The following is a 19,961-nucleotide window of genomic DNA, read 5'->3' on the forward strand; positions in this document are numbered from 1 at the left end:
TTGTAAACAAAAGTTAGTTTTATTTTACTTCATTTTGGAGGTTGGCTCTGAATTAGGGATGATGGCAGAGAAGCTATGGACAAGCTCTCCAAAGCCCCCTTCCCCTAGCCTGGCCAAAGCCATGCCAGTCCAAGCAATCCAAAACTTTGTCAGTCCAAGTAGTAAGGCACAGCAATAGCTCTGCATAATTTCCAGTATGTCCCCAAAGAAGGGGTTATGGTAGGCCATCACAGCTAAGAGAGGGGGGAGATCCTGTGCAGTCCAAGCCCTGTCCACAGTTTTACCCCAACTGTCTTAAGCAGGGAGCCAGGAGATGGGTGCAGACCAGAGCTGGGCCTCTGCTTGTCTCAGGCCTGCTTTGGCTTAACCTTCCAAGCAAGGAAGCACTGGGATTGCGCCACCTTTGCAGGAACCAGAACCTGTGTTCACAGGAACTGAGAACACTGCAAAGGAGCACACTTGCTGCTTCAGGGAGTGGGGACAAGCACAATCCCCAAAAACTTTCATGCCAGGCACCTTAGGGAGTCCCACAGGGTGGCTGCAAGGAAGTAGAAGGGAAGGGCTAGCAGCCCCAGCAGTGGGCATCTTTGCTCAGGATGGTCCTGGAGGGGGTGAGTCAGTGTCTTGTCTCAGCTTTATCAACTCTTCAGAGTTGCAGACCAGAATTCAGGACCTTTGTGGTTCCCAGATCCCCTAGACCTCCCCCTCTCACCCTGGAGTGAGAGGTACCCAAGTCAATGCCTCCCAAGTACCTTAGCCCTTCCTGAGACCACAAACTGAGGCACACACATCTGGCCTTCCCCTCCCATACCCTCAAATCCACACAGTGGCCTTGCCGTCCCTACTGCCACTACTGCCCTTCTCCGAGCCAGCTCTAGGCTTGGTGCCCAGCCGACCCTGCTCCCCGACGGTGCCCCCTGACGTGGCACTACCGGTTCCAGAAGCCGGGGCACCAGCCCTAGGTGGCCCCCGGGAGGCCGCTGAGAGCCCGGGACAGGGCGGGCTGTCCCGGTCACGATCACCGGCAGCCACTGCAGCCCCGTCCCGCAGCGCCTGCAGGGTCAGGTTGGCCAAATTCTGGTCGTGCGCACGGGCGCGCTCTGCCGCGCGCACCACCAGGCTGTAATCGGGCGGGCAGGCCAGGCCAGCCACAGCGGCCGGAAAGGCGCAGGGCGGGGGACGCGGCGCGGAGCCTGGAGCTGGCGCTGAGGGACCCCGGCGGCCACGAACGGCGTCCTGTGCACTACCCAGGCCCAGGTGCGCCATCTCGCAGAGGTTGAGCAACAGGCACAGGCAGCTGACCACGTACATGACCAGCAGGAAGACCGTCTTCTCGGTGGGCCGAGACACGAAACAGTCCACCACGTGCGGGCAGGGTTGGCGGCTGCAGGCGAAGAAGGGCCGCACCTCAAAGCCATACAGCAGGTACTGGCCCACCAGAAAGGCCACCTCGAAGGCTGCCCTGACCACCAGCTGGGCCACGTACACGCGCATCAGGCCCTCTCTCTGGATGCGCCGCCGACCGTCGTGCTGCCCCGCCGGGCCCGGTGCCCCAGACACTTTGCTGTCCCCCGTGGCTGCCTTGGCGGCAGCCTCCTCAACACGCTCCTCCTCACCCTCCTCGCCCGGCCCCTCTGGCGCCCCCTGCTCTTCCTCTTCCTCCTCCTCTGCCAGTCCCAGCATGGGCTCTGCCTCGCCCAGGTCTGCGTGCTCTGCCCAGCCAGGCGGAGGCACATGCGGCCGGGCTCCGCGGGTGGGACCCGGACGGCGGCGGAGAGCGCGTCTGCGCTCCTGCTCTGAGGCGCGCGCCAGGCGGTGGACCGCGTAGCCCAGGTACATGACTGAGGGCGTGGAAATGACCACTATCTGGAAGACCCAGAAGCGAACGTGTGACAAGGGCGCAAAGGCATCATAGCAGACGTTGTCGCAGCCTGGCTGCCGTGTGTTGCATGTGAACTTGGACTGCTCATCCGAGTAGATGGACTCGCCACCCACAGCCGTTAACACAATTCGAAAGACCACCAGCACAGTGAGCCACACCTTGCCCACAAAGGTGGAGTGGTTGTGGATCTCCTCCAGCAGCCGCGTCAGGAAGCTCCAGCTCATGTTGGTCATGGGCGCAGGCGGGTAGGACCTGTGGGTGTATGCAGTGGTTAACCAAAGGTCCTGACTGGGAACTGCAAGGCATAGAGTGGAGGCGGCCGGAGGCCTTACCACAGCTGGCTTCTCTCTACTTAACCTTAGTGACCGTGAGCTCATCACTTTGCAGAGAAAAGGCAGTCCCTTGATGGGTCCTGACCCTACCCGTGGAGTCAGACACAGGCTTCTGGGGCAAAGCCTCATCTCACACTGAGCACATGCCCCAGCCCCTCCTGCTCTTCCTCCCCCAATCTCCCTAGGAAAGCCCAGACCTGGGGAAGCTGCACTCCTGCTTCGACTCAGGGATCCCACCTTAGGCCCTCAGAGATGCAAAGCCACAATCTGTTGTGTGGGAGTATTTCGTGGGCAGAGGCGAAACCCAGGTCAGTCCCACTCAGAAGCTGTTAGGATGTACAATCTCAGCTCCCACTGCACCAGGGCCGCCCCACCCTAGCCCCTGAGGCAGGGGGTTATGCCCCAGCATCTGAAGGGCTCTCCCTGGGCTTAGCCCCCAGCCATCCACTCACAGCTCCTCAGCCCTTGAGCGCCCCCACCAGCTCCTCCTGTGGCCCCATCAGCCCCCCATAGTTCCATCAGCCTCCACCCCTGCAGCCCTTTTGGGCCCCAGCTCCACCAATCCCCTAGCTTCCAGCCCTCCACCCACCCTCGCAGCAGTTCTGTCCTTTATCTCTCCACATCCTGTGCAGCAGATCTGGGGGCCCCCTCTGCCTCTGTAAGAAGACCCCCATCCTCCTCAAACCCCTTGCAGATCCTGCTGCTACCTAGCTTGCCAGCTGCCCCTACCAGTGCCCAGACACTATTTGGGACTCTTATCAGCCCCAGCTGCTAGTCCCCCGCTGGACTAGTCCTGTATCCAAACAGGACTGTGTCCAGTGAGGCTGCAGTGATGCACGACCACACTTGGACACCTGTGGCACTCAGAGGTGACCACATCCCAAACCAGCTGGGCCATGGGCAGGCATGTGCCTGAGAGAGGTTCTGCAGGGGCAATGCCCAACCTCCCTCGTCATGTTCACCCCAGGGCCAGTACCTGCTTTTAGGTAGCTCTGGGCAGGAGACCCCCGACAATGACACTTCTGGTCCTGGCTAGGCCTAGAAGGCAGCTGCAGCAGGTGTGGGAGCAGCATCAGGAGCCGTGGGACTCCAGGCCTCTTTATGCAGCCCGGGTTTCTCCCCACAAGGCAGGAAGAGGGGGCAGGCAGAGGGGGAAGCAGGGGTTCCTGAGGAAGTGGCCCTACTTCCTCACATCTGTGCAGCCCCTGCTTGAGGCATATTCACGTGTCCAGTCATAAACACACACCTTCATGAGCAAACACACACATCCATGTACACACACATGAAAACGCGTAAGTGCAGTCACAGCACCCTTGTGTACACATGTGCAGAAACATATGAATACCTACACACATGTGCACTCACAGATGCACATGCACACTGGTATGCATACACATACTCAAAATATACATGTACACATGCACACAGACGTGTGCATTCATACACATGTACAGATACACACCTAGATACATATGCAGACACTAACACTTGTACACTCATGCACAAACAGGTATGCACTAAGGCACATGTCATCACACACATGCATGTACAGAAATATGTACATATTCCTGTGTACATGCATACATGCACAAGGTCCACACATATTCACAAATTAGTGCATCCACATCTTCAGATGTAGGGGCCACCCCCTCCATTCCTCTGCTTCGGACAGGCTTGGACATGCTGGGAGCCTTCCCAATAGTAGCTCCAATTCCCTTACCTCAGCTTTAGCTCCAGCTTTCTCCAAGGACCTGCCCCATCACAGGAGCTGGAGGCCCACAATGCAGTCCCAATAGAAGCCTAAGACAAGAAGCAGGCCCAAGGGAGAAATGGAGCAAGAATCCCTGGGGTGCCTGGGCAGACCTGCCTGGCAGTGTGTGCACAGTATTTAACAATTGGCTGTCTAGGGAAGCCTTGGTTTGCAGTGGTTACCAATTGCCTAGTGTAAATACTCCCGCTGTGACAGATAAGCAGTTGAGGAGGCATGCAGTTAACCATTGAGACTAGCTGGGGTCTGAGCAGTGGTGCTTTGACCTAGGGGGATCTCTGGCACTTGTACACATGGTCACAGCCATTCATTCTGCATGTTTGGTTCTGGGTGCCTCAGTTCTGGAGTTGGCCTGGAAGAGCTAGGGCCCTGGTGTCAGATGATGTATAGCAGGACTCCCAAATCCACACTTGTACCTCTTTCCTGCCTGACATTGGCATTCAGTCACCTCAGACTCCAAGGGTCAGACAAAACACCAATCTCCTCTTCAGAGTGGCCGGCCTCCTTATCCCTGGATACTTCACCTGAATGGCTTTCTCCCCATACTGCCTTGGGTCCATCAGCAAAACCTGTCCACTTGCACAGCCTGGGCCTGTCGGGTCCTGGAAATTTCACTTGTCCTTCTCTGTAAGCCTGGCTTCACACTAACACATGTTGAGGAATTTTAGAATGCCCACCCATAGGGCCTCCTCTGCTGCCTATTGTGACTTCTAACTGGGGTGAATGCCAGGGTTGAGCAGACCTCCCTCCCACCCCCTTTGGCTGCACGGGTCATGGTCTCATTTCAGAAGACAGTATGAAAGGAGAAATCCCACTTTTTCAGTGAACACACCTGACCAGGACCCCCCCGCCAAGCAACTTAGGTCAGCATCATGGCAGTAAGTCATGTCAACTCTACCTGTAGGGCAGGCTGTTCACCCCCAAGATCTTCCTCCTGAAACCCATGATCCTGGACAAAGTTCAAGAAAATGAGCTAATTTCCAACAGAGGGGCATCATACAAAATGCTTGGTGGCGTTTATCCAAGCAGCCAAGTCAAGGAGAATCTGCAGGACTGTCAACCAAGGTCTGAAAGTCAGAAGGGGCTCTGGGAAGGGTGGAATGAGGACATAGGGGAGACCCAGGGACATCTGATTAGAGTATGGTTTTTAGCTAACAAGGATGCAGGCAGGCATCATCAGTTCATTGCAGTGATGACTGCGCCACACTAATGCAGACATGAGTGAGGAAGACCTTGGCGAAAGGATCTATGGGAACTCTCTGCACTATCTTGTAAGCTTTTCTGTAGATCTAAATATGTCTAAAATAGAAAAAGGACCTCCACCACAGAGGCAGGCAGTTGCTCCCAGCATTTGCAGCCAGTCTAAGTGCAGGGGCCTTCATTCAAGGGAACTCTTGCTCCAAAGCTGCATGTACAGTGGAGTCCAGGATGAAGCTCCATGGGGGGCTTTCAGTGAATGTGAGAGAGGAGAGAGAGAGACAGAGAGACCCCACTGTCCAAGGCCTCCATGGCGCAGTAGTAGTTGCCCAGGGTCAGATAGGGAGGAGTGGGAAGCATAGGTTGCTGTGGGCTTTGGAGTTTAAAGGAAAGACATGATTGCAGGGTAGGGAGCTCAGAGCGGGGGATCTCACATCATAGAGACTCAGCAGTCTCAAATCAGAAGTCTCCCCACAATCAGCCAGCCTGCCCTGCCCTGGGCACTCTTTGGGCCACCATGTCAGGGACTCTCAGTGATATGGGAGCTCAGGAGCAGGGAGGGAGGCTACCTGGTTTAGGTGAAGTGGGGTTGTCAGATTGGGGGCAGAGTTGCTTCTGTAAGGGTCTTTTCCAGTGATCAGGCAAAGGTGCCCATCCAGAAACTAGGCATCAAGTTCCCACCCCTCCTAAACAATGGGAATGACCAGTCAGCCCCAAGCCTCTCAGGAGTGGCTATGGGGCTCCACTCTCTTCCCAAACCCTACTTGCCCCAGAACCAGGGTACACCCTCCCCTTCCTGCCCAGGTATTTCCTTCCCATATCCACCCCTCCCAGGAATGAAAGGGCAGGCTGGCTTCCTCCTGCTCAAGGTAGCTGCTGGAAAGGCACAGAAGGCTAAGCTCACCAAACAGCAGTTCATCTTGGTAATCTCAGGCAGCCTCTTCCCTTCCCTGAAGATGATGGGACCAGGCACTGGGTTGTCCCTTATTTACACAATATCCCACTGGCAGCCCAAGCCTGACTCTGATCTCCAGGTCCCTGTCAGTTCCCCTGGGTCCTGGCAGGGTAGGGTCTCCTCTCTCTGGGCCACCTGTGTGGCTGGAAGTCCTCACTCATAAACTGCAGCACTTACCACTGCATGACTCAACCCTGCACACCCAGATGTACTTTGTTCCACCTGGACAGGCTGTTCCCCAGGCCCAGGGACCTTCAGCCTCAACCACACACACCTGTGCTTTGGCCCAGCAGGAGGTGTGCTTTGTCAGTGCCCAAATCTTAGGTGTGACCGTTTCCTATGTCCACTCCCTCCAGCAATGCCCAGGGCTAATTATACTGAGAACACACTCAGGTGAGCTTGGTCAGGATCTAGCCTCCACCCCCCTCCTCTTCCCCCTTTTTCCTCCTCCCCTTCTGCTGGTAGCAGAAGGTGCTGTCCACATACTCCTCTAGTGGGATCCCAGGGAAATCCAGACTCTCAGGGCAAAGGTTAGTCCTGACGGGTCCTGAGGTTTTTTGATCCAGTCATGCCCATCTCACAGCTGGCCTCATCCACTGCTGGAATATCACACCTGGGCACACAATAACACAGTCATCTCACCCTTGTGGATGCACTTAAGAGGTTTACTCAGACACACACAACTGCATGTTCACACATGGACTCAGCCAGTCACTGCCTACCTCACGAAATCTCTCCAGGCCTAGGAGGGCCTGTCCTTTCCTGTCATCACTCTCCTCACTCAACTCCCCTAAACTGACTGCAGCCTCAGGAACCTCAATGCAGGTGGCATGATGGTGGCTTATGCTTACAAATGTCAGTGGACACTAGCTTTGGAGGACATAGCCCAGGTACTCAGGTGGAACGTATGGACCTAAGATGTCCAGATGTCCCTTAAGAGTTGCCTTTTGTGGCCCTGACACTACGGAGACCTGGCACTCAACCTGGTGGCCCTTGCTCCTGGGTACCCTGTGGAGACCATGCCTCCTCCCTCCTGAGATGGGCTGTAGGGTCCCACCTGCTGCCCTTCCCACCTGAACCAGATCACAGGAAGTAAGGGCTGTTCCCTTGGAAACAGAGGATGAAGGGGATAAACCTAAGCAGGCTGGGGAGGGAATGACAGGCTGGGAGCTGCAGTGTCAACAACTACAGGCAGGCCTCTGGGCCCACTAAGGTAGCCTATAGCCAAGTTGCACTGGCAGAAATGGAGCCACTGGCCTAGGTATGGTTGAGGGGTACCATCCACTGGAGCTGCCCAGGGAGGTTCTGTCCCCAGTTCCCCACAAGGGGTACACACTCACCCTATCTGTTCCTAAATCCCAGTCCTACTAGGCCCACCTGCCCCTCCCACAGCTAAGTCAGGATATCCTGTCCACCTTCACACAGAGCGTATCACCCAGCTTGGGCCTCCCCTGTGCAACAGCTCTGGATGCAACAAAGTTGCTGGCAGGCAGCAGATCCTTCTGGATGGGTCCTCTGCCTCTGGCCACCCATCCTTGCTACCTGCAAAGTCCCTGGATGGTGCAGGAAGGCAAGAAGCACTCGTTATGATGACCTCCTGCAGCATGGCGGCCATGGGACCAGCTCCAGGGCCTGAGCCACCACATTAGTAGCAGGTAGACGGGCAGCAAGGGAGAGGTTTGCTTAGAGTCAAGTTGAGAGTAGTCTGGGCCCAGCGCCCAGGAATGCTCCTGTCGCAGCCTCTGGACACATGGCAACTAGCTGGGGTAAACTGGCTCCTCCTACCGAGGGGCCTCAACTGCTAGGGAATATATCAAATGCACCCCTAGCTCACCAGCCAGGCCCTGAGCTATATGCCACCCCTCTCCCAGGTGTAGCTGCCCAGAAGACACAGAGGTCACTTAAGCCTGAGCAGGACACACACACATAGAGCCCCCCAACACACACCAGGTCTAGTTGCCCAGAAGACACAGAGGTCAGCCTCTGCCCATGAGGTCACTTAGGCCTGAGCAGGACACACACAGAGAGCACCTTGATGCATAGGGCCAAGGCCAGATTGGGAGTTCCACAGTGAGCAATCAGTCTCCCCACTAGGGTCCCCTCTTGTGACCCCCCTCCCAACTACAGGGCACGAAAGGCTAGTGGGGATGCACAAGGTGGCAAAGTTGCTTAACCTTAAATGACTGTCAATCACACTAGCCACACATAGCTTGCCCCTGGATGAGTCTGGGGGTTCTAGAAAGTGCCCTACCTTCTCCAGGCTGGGAAACGCAAGCCTCTGGCTGAGCCCTTCCACCTGCCACTGGACACTGATCCTCCCCGAGCGCACACTGTTGAGCCAGGGCCACCTCTCGCCACCAAGCACAATGAGGGGTGGAGGAGGGGCCTTCAAGGGCTCCATTGTTCCCCCCTTCCCAGGGTCTGAATCCCTGATTGTCTCTGGGGATGGGGCAGCAAGGAGCTGGACAGGCCTCACTGGGATGCCTGGACCCCCAGGCAGGTCTTGACCGTCTCCTCCCCTGCTTCTACCTCAAGGTCCTAGCCAGTTTTGGCCTTCCCTGCTTGACTCACATCTGGGCTTTTGGAAGCAGCCCAGGACTCCCTGATCTCCCCGACTACTTTTACCTAGGCTCTTTGCCTTCTTCACGCCCATGTCCTGCCTCGGGAGCAGCCTCACCTGGGTACACACCAGACAGTGCTATGGCTGTTCTCCTGGGCAAAGTGTACGGAGGAAGAAGGGCAGGGAGCCAGACACACAGGACACCTCTCATCTGGGGTAGGAGAGGCACAACTGCCCTTCACTTAAGAGACATCTCTTGGGCTGGTGGAGTGGCTCAAGCAGTAGAGTACCTACCTAGCAAATCTGAGTTCAACCCCTAGTACTGCCTCCTCCAAAAAAAGGTATCCTTCTCAGAAACCCTGAACCCTCCTGGTCTCCAGACTCAGGGCTCTGGGACCTCTACAGATGCCCACAGCATCTGCTCCTACACCAGCCCCAGACAGGACTTGCCAGAACTGCCTGGAGCCTTGAGACTTGGCAGTCTGTGCATAAACATAAAAGCACGTGGCTCCCACAGGCCCCAGGACGAGCCCCTGCAAGCTCAGTTCCCCACACACTGCACCCTGCTGTGGCCATATGCCCTCCTTCCTGATCAATGTCATCTGGCCCTCTGAGAGGCCCCCAGCTTTTGAGGGTTCTCAGGGCTGGGCTCAGGGCAGCCCATGCTGGTCTTCCCAGCAGACTGGAGCAGCCCTGGGCAGCATGCTGATGACTGGCAGACCCTGGGTGGAAGGACAGTTTCAGCAGAAACATACACAGTGCCCTTTGGCAGCCCTTCACCAGGTAGGGGCCAGTGCAGAGAGCTGAAGCCCCAGCCCTGCTTAGGACTGAGCCCCCCAACCTGAGGGCTCTGGCACTCTAACCCAATAGTTACTTTATTCAGATGTCAGTCCTGCTCCAGCAGGAGGAACAGGGATGGGGCAAGGGACAGCCCCAGGGAGGTTAAATGAGTGGCACCTGGGGTCCTCCAACCATGATGAGTGAGGAAGTGGGCAGCATCCTCTACCCTAGGTGCCAAATGAGGGTGCAGAACCACCATGTGGCCAGCCGATGGGCAGCTCTGTCTACTCCTCAATGGAAACCTATTCCAGGTCCTGTGAGCATCCTCAGCACCCTAAGCAGGCTTCTTGTAGAGCCCAGGCAGACCTGGGGCACAGAAGAACATCTGAGGAGTGAACCAGGTGCTCAGGCACGACCAGTCCCCTGAGCTTTCTTGATTTCCTGCCAGAAAGGAAGGAAAAAAGGAGGTCAGGGAAAGCTGGGATCTACAAGGGCTGGGCCTCATACCCTCCCTCTCTTGCCCAATCAGCCCTATACCTGGCAGAACCTCAGCTGACGGCCATGCACCCCACCTCCCCTGGTTTTCCCAAAGTCTGAACAAGGACAGGGTCCAGGCAGGGACAGGGTAGGCTGGGAGGGGCCCACCTCAGAGAGTGCCTGCTTCAAAGTTGCATAGGCCTTGTCCAGGTTGTCGTTGATGATCACCAGGTCAAATAGACCAGGCTCCTTGCCTAGGGATGGGACAGGGTTAAGGGCAGAGTCTGGCCCTGCCCATGCCTACATCACTGGGCCAACCAACAGCCTGGCTGCAGCTGCACTTAATACCACCGCATTAAGGTGTCCAGGCTATGAGCAGTGCCTGTGAGGAACAGTCCTCAGGACCTCTCCCTTCCTCTGTAGAACCCCAGATGGAATTTGTTCCTGTCAAGCTTCTGAAACCCAGAACATGGATTCCACTGCCCCACCAGACTTCCCATTAAGATTGGTACTGTCTATGATGGGTTGACTTATGTCCTCAGGAGGAACAGACAGCAAGAGGTCTGACCAACAGCATCTGAACCAATCAAGCTAACCTAGAAGGAAGAGCACAATTGCAAAAGGATGCCCATGATGCCCTAGGTGGCTAAGAAGGGTCTGGAGCCTCAGGGCACCCTTGGAGAAAGTATGGACTCTCAGAAGACCCGGGTGACAGAGAAGTGGAGCATTCCCCCATCTCTGACCCCGACCTTCCCCGTTTCCTGATGGGTGGACTGGTTGCTCTCCAGAGAAGATGCATGAGTGCCTGAACACACTCACTGCTTTCCATATCAGCCCTTGCTGCAGCCAGCCGCTTCCCCAGACTCTCCTCTGTCTCAGTGTTGCGCTGTCGAAGTCTCTGCTCCTACAAAGCAGGCCTTCCTGGGGTCAGCAGTCTTTGGGCCCACCCAACCTACCCCACCTCCCAGGGCACCCACCAGCACATCCAGTGAGGGGGGCTGCACAGAGATGTAGATGGGGTGCAGGTCAGTCTTCTTAATGTTACGCACACCCTGCAGGTCCACGTCCAGCACACAGATGCGGTTCATGGCCTGTACAGCCCGCACGGCAGCCTTGCTGTGGGAGAAGGGGGAGGACAGCCAGGGGATGCTCAGTAGGGCTTGAGGAAAAATCTTGGCCTCCACATCCTTGTGTGGGTTCCTGCCTGGCTGGAGGTCCTCAGGAGCACTTGGATGAGCTGCTAGCTCCTCAAGCCTCCAAGCGTTTTGGGGAGACCTGGACACTCCCTCCAGGTACCCTTCCTCCACAAAGGCCCACCCTAGGTGGCAGGAGCAGCTCAGCTGACCCCAACAATCGTATTTCCCAGAGCACCACAAGCACACCCTCCCCTGCCAGCATACTCCCTGTCCTGCAGGTATATGGCCAGGGGCTCTTGAACAGGTTTGAGGTGCCTGTCACTTCCCGCCCCTCCTGTCATGTGTGGCCCCTTGTCCCCAAAGGGATCACTTTAGAGAATTCAAGCCTGGGGCATGACTAGGCCTGCCTGCTCCTTGGAGCCTTCAGCCAAGCTCAGAGGCTCCGGGAGGAACCAGCAAGGTTCAGGCCCAAGTGGAAGGGGAGGAGCAATTACAAGGTCAGAGGGGACAAGCTGGAGAGTTCCTCCTGCCATTATGACTCTGGGGGGACTTGGATCCAGGGCTCCAGGGATCCTGGGCATGTCTGGAGGATGGCCCACCTTGTCCCGTATAAGTTCCCTGAGAACTCAGCATGCTCGATGAAATCCCCAGCCGCGATGTCACGCTGCATCACCTCCCTGGTCACAAAGTAGTAATCTGGAGAGGAGGAGGGTTGTCCAGAAGGTGCCCAGAGCCCAGCCCTACCTGACCCAGCCATCCTACCTGGCCCAGGCTCCCTCCTGGGCTTGCTGACATATTCTCTCCACCCCACACCCCAGACAACACTATTGCTGTCATTGTCCTCACTGGGGTACAAGAATCTGCCAGGTTCCAGAGGGAGGTGGGGACTTTCATGCCATGCACCAAGCAGGCAGAAACAGCTCTATCACTTGAATAGAGAAAGCATCTAGGATGTGCTGAAGAGTGCACTCCATGCACTCAGCTACACAAGCCCAGGACACAGGCCGGCATCACCACCCCCAGCCCTCACTATAATGCACAGGGCCTAGTTAAGCCCACCACTCTAAAGGCAGGGACATTCTTCAGGTGGGGAAACTGAGCTGTATGCATCACAGCTGACAAGCACAGAGTGAAGGGCCTTCCCACCATCCCCATGCCAGCTTGTTCCTAGGGCCCAAGGAACACCCAGTCCAGCTCACCTTTGCCGTTCTCCTCACCAGGCCGAGGATCCCTTGTTGTATCTAGGAAAAAGACCCATCACCCACAGAGGAGATGACAGAGCCCTGCAGCCCCAGCCAGGATCTTCCCTGGTAGATTCATTCCGCCCTCCAGTAGTATAGAGGGCTGGTCATGCAGATCTGTGCCACTGAGGCAGGAGGAGCCCATAGCCAGGGACCAGCCTGACCTCAGTGGGTCACCAGGGCCCAGGGTGCTTACTGTATACTCAGGCCCTGGGAAGGGAGAGGGTTGGCAGGGTGAGTAGAATATCCCCCAGGCTGAGCATGTACATTTGGGGGCTCCAGGAGTGGTCCCAAGGTAGTACTCCAGCCTCGCTGCCCTTCATAGCACTCACGGGACACACTGAAGCCGAAGATGCTGCCATGCTCTTGGAATAGCCTCTTCAGCAGGGTGCTCTTCCCAGCCCCCGATGGCCCACTCAACACCACAGGCCTGGGGCCCGACATGCCTGTGGGAGAAGGAGGGCAGGTAAAACATGAGCAGCTCTGCCCTCAACAGTGCACTCAGCACTCTGCTACGAAGGAGGCAGTGGGGTGAGGACCTCCCTAGGGCTGCATTACCATGTAATGCTCAACCATACGAAAAAGAGCTTAAATCCAGCAAAGACCACAAACAAAGACAGAAAGGCCGACAACCTTCCAACAGAACCCACCAGGAATGTCCACAGCCTGCCTGACTTGCTTGCCTCCCCCAAGTGACAAGGGACAACACTCTACTAGACTGCCCTCTAGGACCTCACATGGGAGCCTGAACTTTGGTTCCTATAGTGGCACTGCCCACTGGGTTGGAAAGTCTGAGATGGGAAATGTCTCTGTCCCCACAAATGTGACCTCACCAAGGAGTGCTCAGCCCAAGCCCATTCTGGGAACTTCCAACTAGACTTGGGAGCCCATCTTTGACTCTACTGTCTGGGAAAGACAGGCTGCTAGGAGGTCAGGGCAGCCCTCGCCACAGGCAGGGGCACTGGACAGCCAAAAGGAGCAGTTGTTTGGGTACGTATGGAGGAATCAGCCAAGCCTTACCCCAGAGCTCAGCCAAATCTGGGACCCAAGCTTCCCTTCCCTGTGGCCCTGCTGTCTAGCACCTCCCAAGAATGGGCCGGGAACTCTCATAGAGTTCCCACCTGCTCCCAGCCCTTGCCTTACTTCCCCAATGGCCCTTACACCAGATCCTGATCACCCCTGCACTACCTCCCTCTGGCCTGGCCTCTGAGAAGGTCCTCCTTTCCCTGGTGGGGATTCACCTAGGCATTTCCCCCTTCACCCCCGGGGTGGCACGCACCTACTTGAGTAGTTGCAGCCTCCACAGTAAGCCTGGGGTGAGTCAATGGCTGCTCTGCACTGACAGTTGTGGTGGGGGGGGAGGCCTAATCCCTGCCAAGCCTGCACCCCACCCTTCTGAGTGCTAAATCCCTGAGGCAACCAGCTCCGCCTACCCACTATGTAGGAAAGAAAAAGCAGGTCCTTGTCCTGGCCTTGAGACATGAACCTGTCCACCATGTGAGCTGATGGGCACAAGGCCAAGGGCAACATCTGGGTGAGGGTAGGGGAGTGGGACAAAGAGCCAAGGCAGAGTCTGGGGGACCCCTGAAGATATGTGGGAGCTGGAGGGGTTGTCTGGTAACCCAAGCTCCTTGGACCCTGAGGGTTAAGATCCAAGAAAGCTTCCTGTGGAGTTGTATGGGAGTTGTCAGGGGCTATAGGAAGGGCATCCACTAAAGGAGGCCTTGCATTATTAATCCCTAATATAGGCCACCAGGTAATCTCACAAAAGCAGTGCAGTTCCATCATCCACACGAGCACTGGCTCCATATGTCCTTCACACAGGCATGCACAAGGTATGTGCACATAGGTGCATGCAAACGCACACAAACCACACATGCATACACATAAAACATAGATGTGCATGTGTTCTTGGGAAGAAACACATAGGACCACCTAGCAAAAAGACACAGGAATGGGGGGGAATAAAGAATAATGATGGAAAGGGTGAATTCTACTGTAGTGAACTGTAAAAAAAATCTGTAAATGTCCCAATGTACCCCCAGTATGACAATAATAAAAATATTAAAAAAAAAAAAAAAAAAAAAAAACACAAGAAGAAGGGATCCAGGGAGATTCTCCCAGCATTATGGGAACTGTCAGAAATAAACTGCTCCCTTCTGCCTCTCTGAGATGTCTCAACCTAATCCTATTTCCACTGCATGCTGCCTCTTTCTGGGCTCTGAGCTTCCCACAGCACAGAACTGATCCTCTTCCCCGATCACTTGGTCTGCAGTCTCCTCTAACCCCACCTCCCAGCTCCTATGGGACTGCCCTCCCCTCTGCCCACAGCACCATATACTCAAGCCAAGAGCTACCCAAACAGCTGTGCTGGCCCCTCACAGTCACCTGCTGCAGTGGCCACAGGCTGATGGCCTGCAACTGCCCATGTGGGCTCTACATCTGGCTATCTTAGTACATTCAGTTTTTCCCAAACCTGTGACCCAGGCCTATTTCTGAAAGTCCACTAGGTTCAAGGGAGTGCTTACCTTGGGGCTTTCCAGGCTAAATGTACAGTGCTCTAGCAAGTAGTCGTGTTGCAGGCCTACTTAAGTTGCTGAGAATACAGAAACTGAGACTCAGAACTATTACAGTGGAACAGAGACAAAGCTAGGGGTGGGGGGTTGAAGTGCTTCAGATAGAACTACTGAGATCAGAACTCGAAGTAGGGGAGGTGCTGAGAGGCCCCACCCCCCACCCCCGTCACAAACTAGACAAGCAAAGTCAGAACAAATGACTAGCTGGCCCGTAGACATGGGGGGCAGAGGGAACAGGCAATGGGGTAGTCCAAGCCTTGTCCAACTCCCTGGGGATGGGGAGCCTGGGCAGCCCCAACTCCAAACCTGTACCCGACTCCCAGGAATGAAAAGCTAGTGCCTGCCCACATTCCCAACTCCTGAGGTTTCGGGCATCCACACTGCCCTCAACCTCACACCGTGCAGACTTTGAAAAGGTCAGAGAGAGGATGGATGTCAGCATGCACACAGTGCAGGCATGTCCCAGAGCCCTAAATCACAGCCAGCTCAGTACCCCCTCCCTACCTAAGTCCTTGCTGAGGTGCCCTCACCTCTCACGCCCAGTTTTACAGGTCTCTCTGGGTTGGTGCATCCCTCCTATCCTGAAGGGCTGAGCCACAGAGACACACAGGCAGGGAACTATGGGAGAACACTAGCTTGGCCCTGCTGCCCCAGCATGGTTCTGAAGGGTTCCTGCTAAGCATCACCTGAGCACATGCCATCCATGGATCACTAAATGCTCTCAGCAATACTCCACTTGCTCGAAATCCACAAAGACCACTCCAGATTCAATGTGCAGTGGGCACACAAGCCAATGAGGGTTCTGTGGGGTCAGTGGGGCCTGGGGAAGCCCCCACAGGCAAACTGAGTGAGGGGCTCCAGTCAGTGGCCAGGTGACAGGGAAGTTACTACACTATTTCCCTCCTACAGGGCCAGACCTGACATCAGAACTCAGATTCTGATTTTACCCTGGCACTTACCCAGAAGAACTGAGTGGAAAGTGCACAGGGACTTCCTCTGGGGAGACCACAGAAGTCCCTCTGGAACCTAATCTCTGGGGCTCTTCCAGTCCCAAACCTCAAATCCCTGGCAAGGAGCCTCAAACCCCACAACAGTAAGAAGAGGCCAAGATGCAAACGATTTCCCCAGGAGCACCAGGAAAGAACAATGTCTGCTGGAGCCTTCCCTGGACTGAGCTCCCTTTCCCTCTTCTCCTTAGGGCCTGACCGTAGGACTGGAAACCTGTCACCACCCCGACCTATCCAGGAGACACCAACAGAAGGATGAGAATGGAAAAATGTCAACTCCCTCTAGCCCTCTCCTAAGATACAAGCAGCTTTAGGCATGCAGGTGTGACATACTCTAGCCAGAGACCCTCCCAGCCTTCAGAAGCCTCTTCTAAAGAGGATGGCACCAAGAGCAGCCATATTCCTCTACCAGAGTAGGACAGACTACCACTGCCTCCAGAGAAAGCCAGGGCAGAGGGATAGCAGTCAATCGTGTGCAGGCTACTGAACCTCACTGATGCTACCCAGCTCAGTTTGGGTCTCTTTCCATTAAGGAGAGGAACTGGCTGGGTCTCAAACAAAGTCCTGGATGCCAACTCATAGTCAGAGTAAGCATAAGAGAAACAAAAGTTCTGAGTCCAAGGACAGTAGAGTGGAAGGACACACAGGGGTTGGCCAGCCACTCTTTCAAACAGAGGAAAAATCAAGGCCCAGCACATGAAGTGTTGGGGATGCGCCCAGAACTGACTGCCAAGGCCCCTTCCTTCCTCCAGAGTCACTCTCACTCTCTCCCTCCTTTCCTTCCTCATTGCCTGGGGTCACTCACCTCTGATTCGCCTACCCCCACCCAGTCCACCACTTCCTCAAATCACGGCAACATGTTTCCTGGCTCTTCTGTATGTGCCAAAATAGAGAGGTGAAAGCTGGGGTGTGACTGAAGAGAAATGTGCTACCTTCAAGTTTACAACTCAGGAAACTGCTGATCTTTCTTTTTCTAGACAAAGATCCACTGCTGGGCCAAGGCAGTCCCAGAGCTTCAAGGAAAACCAGGCAAACTCCACCACTGGCTGGTGTGGCACCTACAGGAGTGTGAAAGGTCTTCTCTGTACAGACAGGTGTGAAGTGGGCAGATAGGAGTTCAGGTACAGGAAACTCTGCTTGTCAGTGGCTGAAACAGGAAACTATCCTAGTGGTGGATCCCATCTTAACCACCTTTTCTGGGGGCTGAAGAAAGTTTTCCTGGGTACCTAAGAGAAAGTCATGGTCTGGGAAATCTGAGTCTCAGAAAACTCCAGAAAAGCCTACTCTCTGGCAGGCAGGCTGCCCAGTAGCCCTCTCAGGGGACTCTAGCAAGGGTGAACTAGAGGGGCACCCATAAAAGCAAACTGCCTTCCTCCTCTCCCTTTGGACCCTACCCAAGACTGGCCAACCACCTTGCTTCCACCCTCTCTTCTCACAACCAGTACCATTACAACAGATACTTAGAAACTGCTTTTGCTAAAAGACACTGACTCCTCACCTGAACCCACAAATTAACGAAAGCAAGATAAAAGCTTGTCATCTGCCAGGAGCCAGTGGCTCACACCTGTAATCCTAGCTACTTTGGAGGCTAAGATTTGAAGGATCATGGCTCAAGGCCAGCAGGGCAAATAGTTTGTAAGACTCCCATAACCAAAGCAAAATAGACTGGAGGTGTGGCTCAAATGGTAGAGCACCTGCTTTGTAAGCATGAAGTCCTGAGTTCAAGCCCTAGTCCCACAAAAAAAAAAAAAAAAAAACTTGGCACCCTGCCTCCATTTTACATCTGTCTCCTTTACTAAGTCTCTCTCTCACCTTAGGTTCTAGGAAGGACAGCAATGATTGATAATATTTTTATGACAAAGGCTGAAACTACCCCCAAGAAACAGTGGCACACCAAAGGACAGACCACTGCCAAATGAGGAAAATTATCTATGATGATGAGGCTGTACCATGGAACAGGATTACATAATGGGGAACAGACTGATCCCATCAGTGATGACAGTGATAACAACTATGGATCACCAGAGATCCAGAACTGAGATAACCAAGCTACACTTTAACTAGGACTGTTTAGTTATGCATACCTCTCTCTCCCTGTCTCAATTCTTTCTCTTTCTCTATTTAAAAACTAAAGTTTGCTGAGCGCTGATGGCTCATGCGTGTAATCCTAGCTACTCAGGAGGCAGAGATCAAGACGATGGTGGTTTGAAGCCAGTCTGAGCAAATAGTTCACAAGACCCTATCTCAAAAAACCCTTCCCAAAAAGGGCTGGTGGAGTGACTCACCAAAGTAAGCACGAGTTGAAGTGCTTACTTTGCCTCTTCCTGTGTGTGATAATCTCTCTTCTCTGCCCTTTATTTAGATATTGGGACGAGTGGCTGGACCTGACATGTTGAAAACCCCAGAGTTGGGCTTATGGTCTACAACTCGTTACAACTCTGGTGAGCCAGAGCCAGAACTAAAATGCGTCCTTTGGGCATTAGCCACTCACAGCTAGCTAGCTGAACTTCGACTAGGACAGAAAAGTTTCATGCAGCTGCCAAAATCACTTTATTTTGGGATAGATCTCTCACTTTTCATCTCGGACTAGCATCAGCTGCTTTTTACCATCATTTGGTGAAGCACAGTGGCGCGAGCGGTTAAACCTGACAGTTTGAAACCCCGGGAGTTGGGCCTCTGACCTAGAACTGTTACACCATGTGGCTACTTTCACCTACTTCTCTTCAAGCCACCACCGGCAGCAGTCACTTGCGCTCCCTTCATCTACCGGCTTCCACGTCTGCTAAAATGATGCTTGGGAAAAGCAAGCGGAGGGGCGGCGTCAGGAACCCTTATCCAAGCCCACTGATCTTACAGAACCTCAATCGACACCCGTACGTCGGGAGAACCTGCCCCAACTGCCTGCCCATCCCAAGACCCGTATCTGCAATGGCCGTGGGGAATGCCAGAAGCCCACAGAGCAGCTGGATAAGCCTGTTCCTTGCTCTGGGGTCTCAGGATAGGTAGAGAGGGACAAACCATGCAAAGCACAGAGCTTGAGAAAATACCGCGTGCTCCCGCGAGACAACAAGACCGCTCCGGGTGCCCCCGTGCGGTCCGCCGAGGAAGAGCACCGCAGAGGCTCGGGATACGCGTGTCTGTAGGAGGTTGGAGCTCCGCGTGCCAGTCCCTTTCAACGAGGAAAGGCGCACAAGCGCAAAAAGCGCGCCACCGCCTAGCCCGGAAGCTTGGAGCAACCCGTCGCCAGCAGCCCGCGTCTCACTCACCTTCCGGTGGTGCGCGACCCAGGGCGGCCGCCGCCAGCCCGGCCAGCGGGCGCCGTAGCATCCGGCGCAGCAGCCTCGGTCCCTCCCCACCCGTAGGGCCTACGTCACAACGGCGCGCCGGCCCGCGTAAACCTACGGGAGTACGGCATCCTGCTGCGCCTGCCCGCTTTCGCCTACTTGGGCGAACGCAACGACGCGCTGACCCACCTTCGCCCGCCAACTTACGTCAGCGGTCCGTTGGCCCCGCCTACAGCGGGCTAGTCCTTGTGTGCGCTCCAGAGAATCCCCTAAATGCGGAGCAACTTCGCCTGCATCTCCATCTAGACCCGCTGGGAAACACGTCAAAGCTCTTTGCAGACCCGGCCCACTACGGCTTCTTGCCTTACACCGGGCAGAAAAAACACCTCAAAGCCTACCCGGTTTGCCCTCTCTTACGGCATATTTCTGCGTCAGCCCGTTTCTCCACTGAGAAACGGTCATAAAAATGCGCCGGCCACGCCAGACTTGTCCCACCTGAGGGTCACCCCACCCTGCCCCTTATGTCACTTTTCTAAACTGGTCCACCTCTCCCAAACGCCACTGTCAAAGGACAACACTGCAACACATTTATAGATGGAATGGGCTTTTAACTTGCGGTTTATAAATCGGGGAACCTCCATTCTACAGGATGGAAAGAGCTCCCCTTGGCAAGAGCAAAACAGTGGATTTTGTAAGGTGGGGACAGAGACATAGGAAAAAATAACAGATGAGTTAATATCAGGTAACTTTCTGCTAGGGTTACTAA

The 19,961-nt window shown here is 55.0% G+C and overlaps 2 protein-coding genes across 6 annotated transcripts; both read right to left on the reverse strand.

Moving 5' to 3' along the window:
* Gjc2 (gap junction protein gamma 2) lies at positions 1 to 9,403 on the reverse strand. 2 transcript variants are annotated; one of them, XM_074056108.1, is made up of 4 exons: positions 8,386 to 9,403; positions 3,935 to 4,014; positions 3,191 to 3,263; positions 1 to 2,134 (listed from the first exon to the last, which is right to left on the reverse strand). In XM_074056108.1, the coding sequence occupies exon 4, from the start codon at positions 2,113 to 2,115 to the stop codon at positions 814 to 816; it is 1,302 nt and encodes a 433-aa protein (XP_073912209.1). In that variant the 5' UTR covers positions 2,116 to 2,134; positions 3,191 to 3,263; positions 3,935 to 4,014; positions 8,386 to 9,403; the 3' UTR covers positions 1 to 813. The 2 variants fall into 2 exon arrangements, with proteins under 2 accessions (XP_073912209.1, XP_073912208.1); XM_074056107.1 differs by lacking the exons at positions 3,191 to 3,263; positions 3,935 to 4,014.
* A 148-nt stretch (positions 9,404 to 9,551) lies between these two features.
* On the reverse strand, positions 9,552 to 19,572 carry Guk1 (guanylate kinase 1). 4 transcript variants are annotated; one of them, XM_020182752.2, is made up of 8 exons: positions 19,403 to 19,572; positions 12,661 to 12,774; positions 12,287 to 12,328; positions 11,687 to 11,783; positions 10,929 to 11,067; positions 10,771 to 10,855; positions 10,120 to 10,205; positions 9,552 to 9,915 (listed from the first exon to the last, which is right to left on the reverse strand). In XM_020182752.2, exons 2-8 carry the CDS (start codon positions 12,770 to 12,772, stop codon positions 9,880 to 9,882), a joined length of 597 nt encoding a protein of 198 aa, XP_020038341.1. In that variant the 5' UTR covers positions 12,773 to 12,774; positions 19,403 to 19,572; the 3' UTR covers positions 9,552 to 9,879. The 4 variants fall into 4 exon arrangements, with proteins under 4 accessions (XP_020038341.1, XP_020038339.1, XP_073912210.1 ...); XM_020182750.2 differs by lacking the exon at positions 19,403 to 19,572 and adding an exon at positions 19,178 to 19,335; XM_074056109.1 differs by lacking the exon at positions 19,403 to 19,572 and adding an exon at positions 18,959 to 19,104.
* Positions 19,573 to 19,961: the final 389 nt, after the last annotated feature.

This window comes from Castor canadensis, chromosome 15 (genome assembly GCF_047511655.1).
Source record: "Castor canadensis chromosome 15, mCasCan1.hap1v2, whole genome shotgun sequence".
Classification (NCBI taxonomy): domain Eukaryota; kingdom Metazoa; phylum Chordata; class Mammalia; order Rodentia; family Castoridae; genus Castor; species Castor canadensis.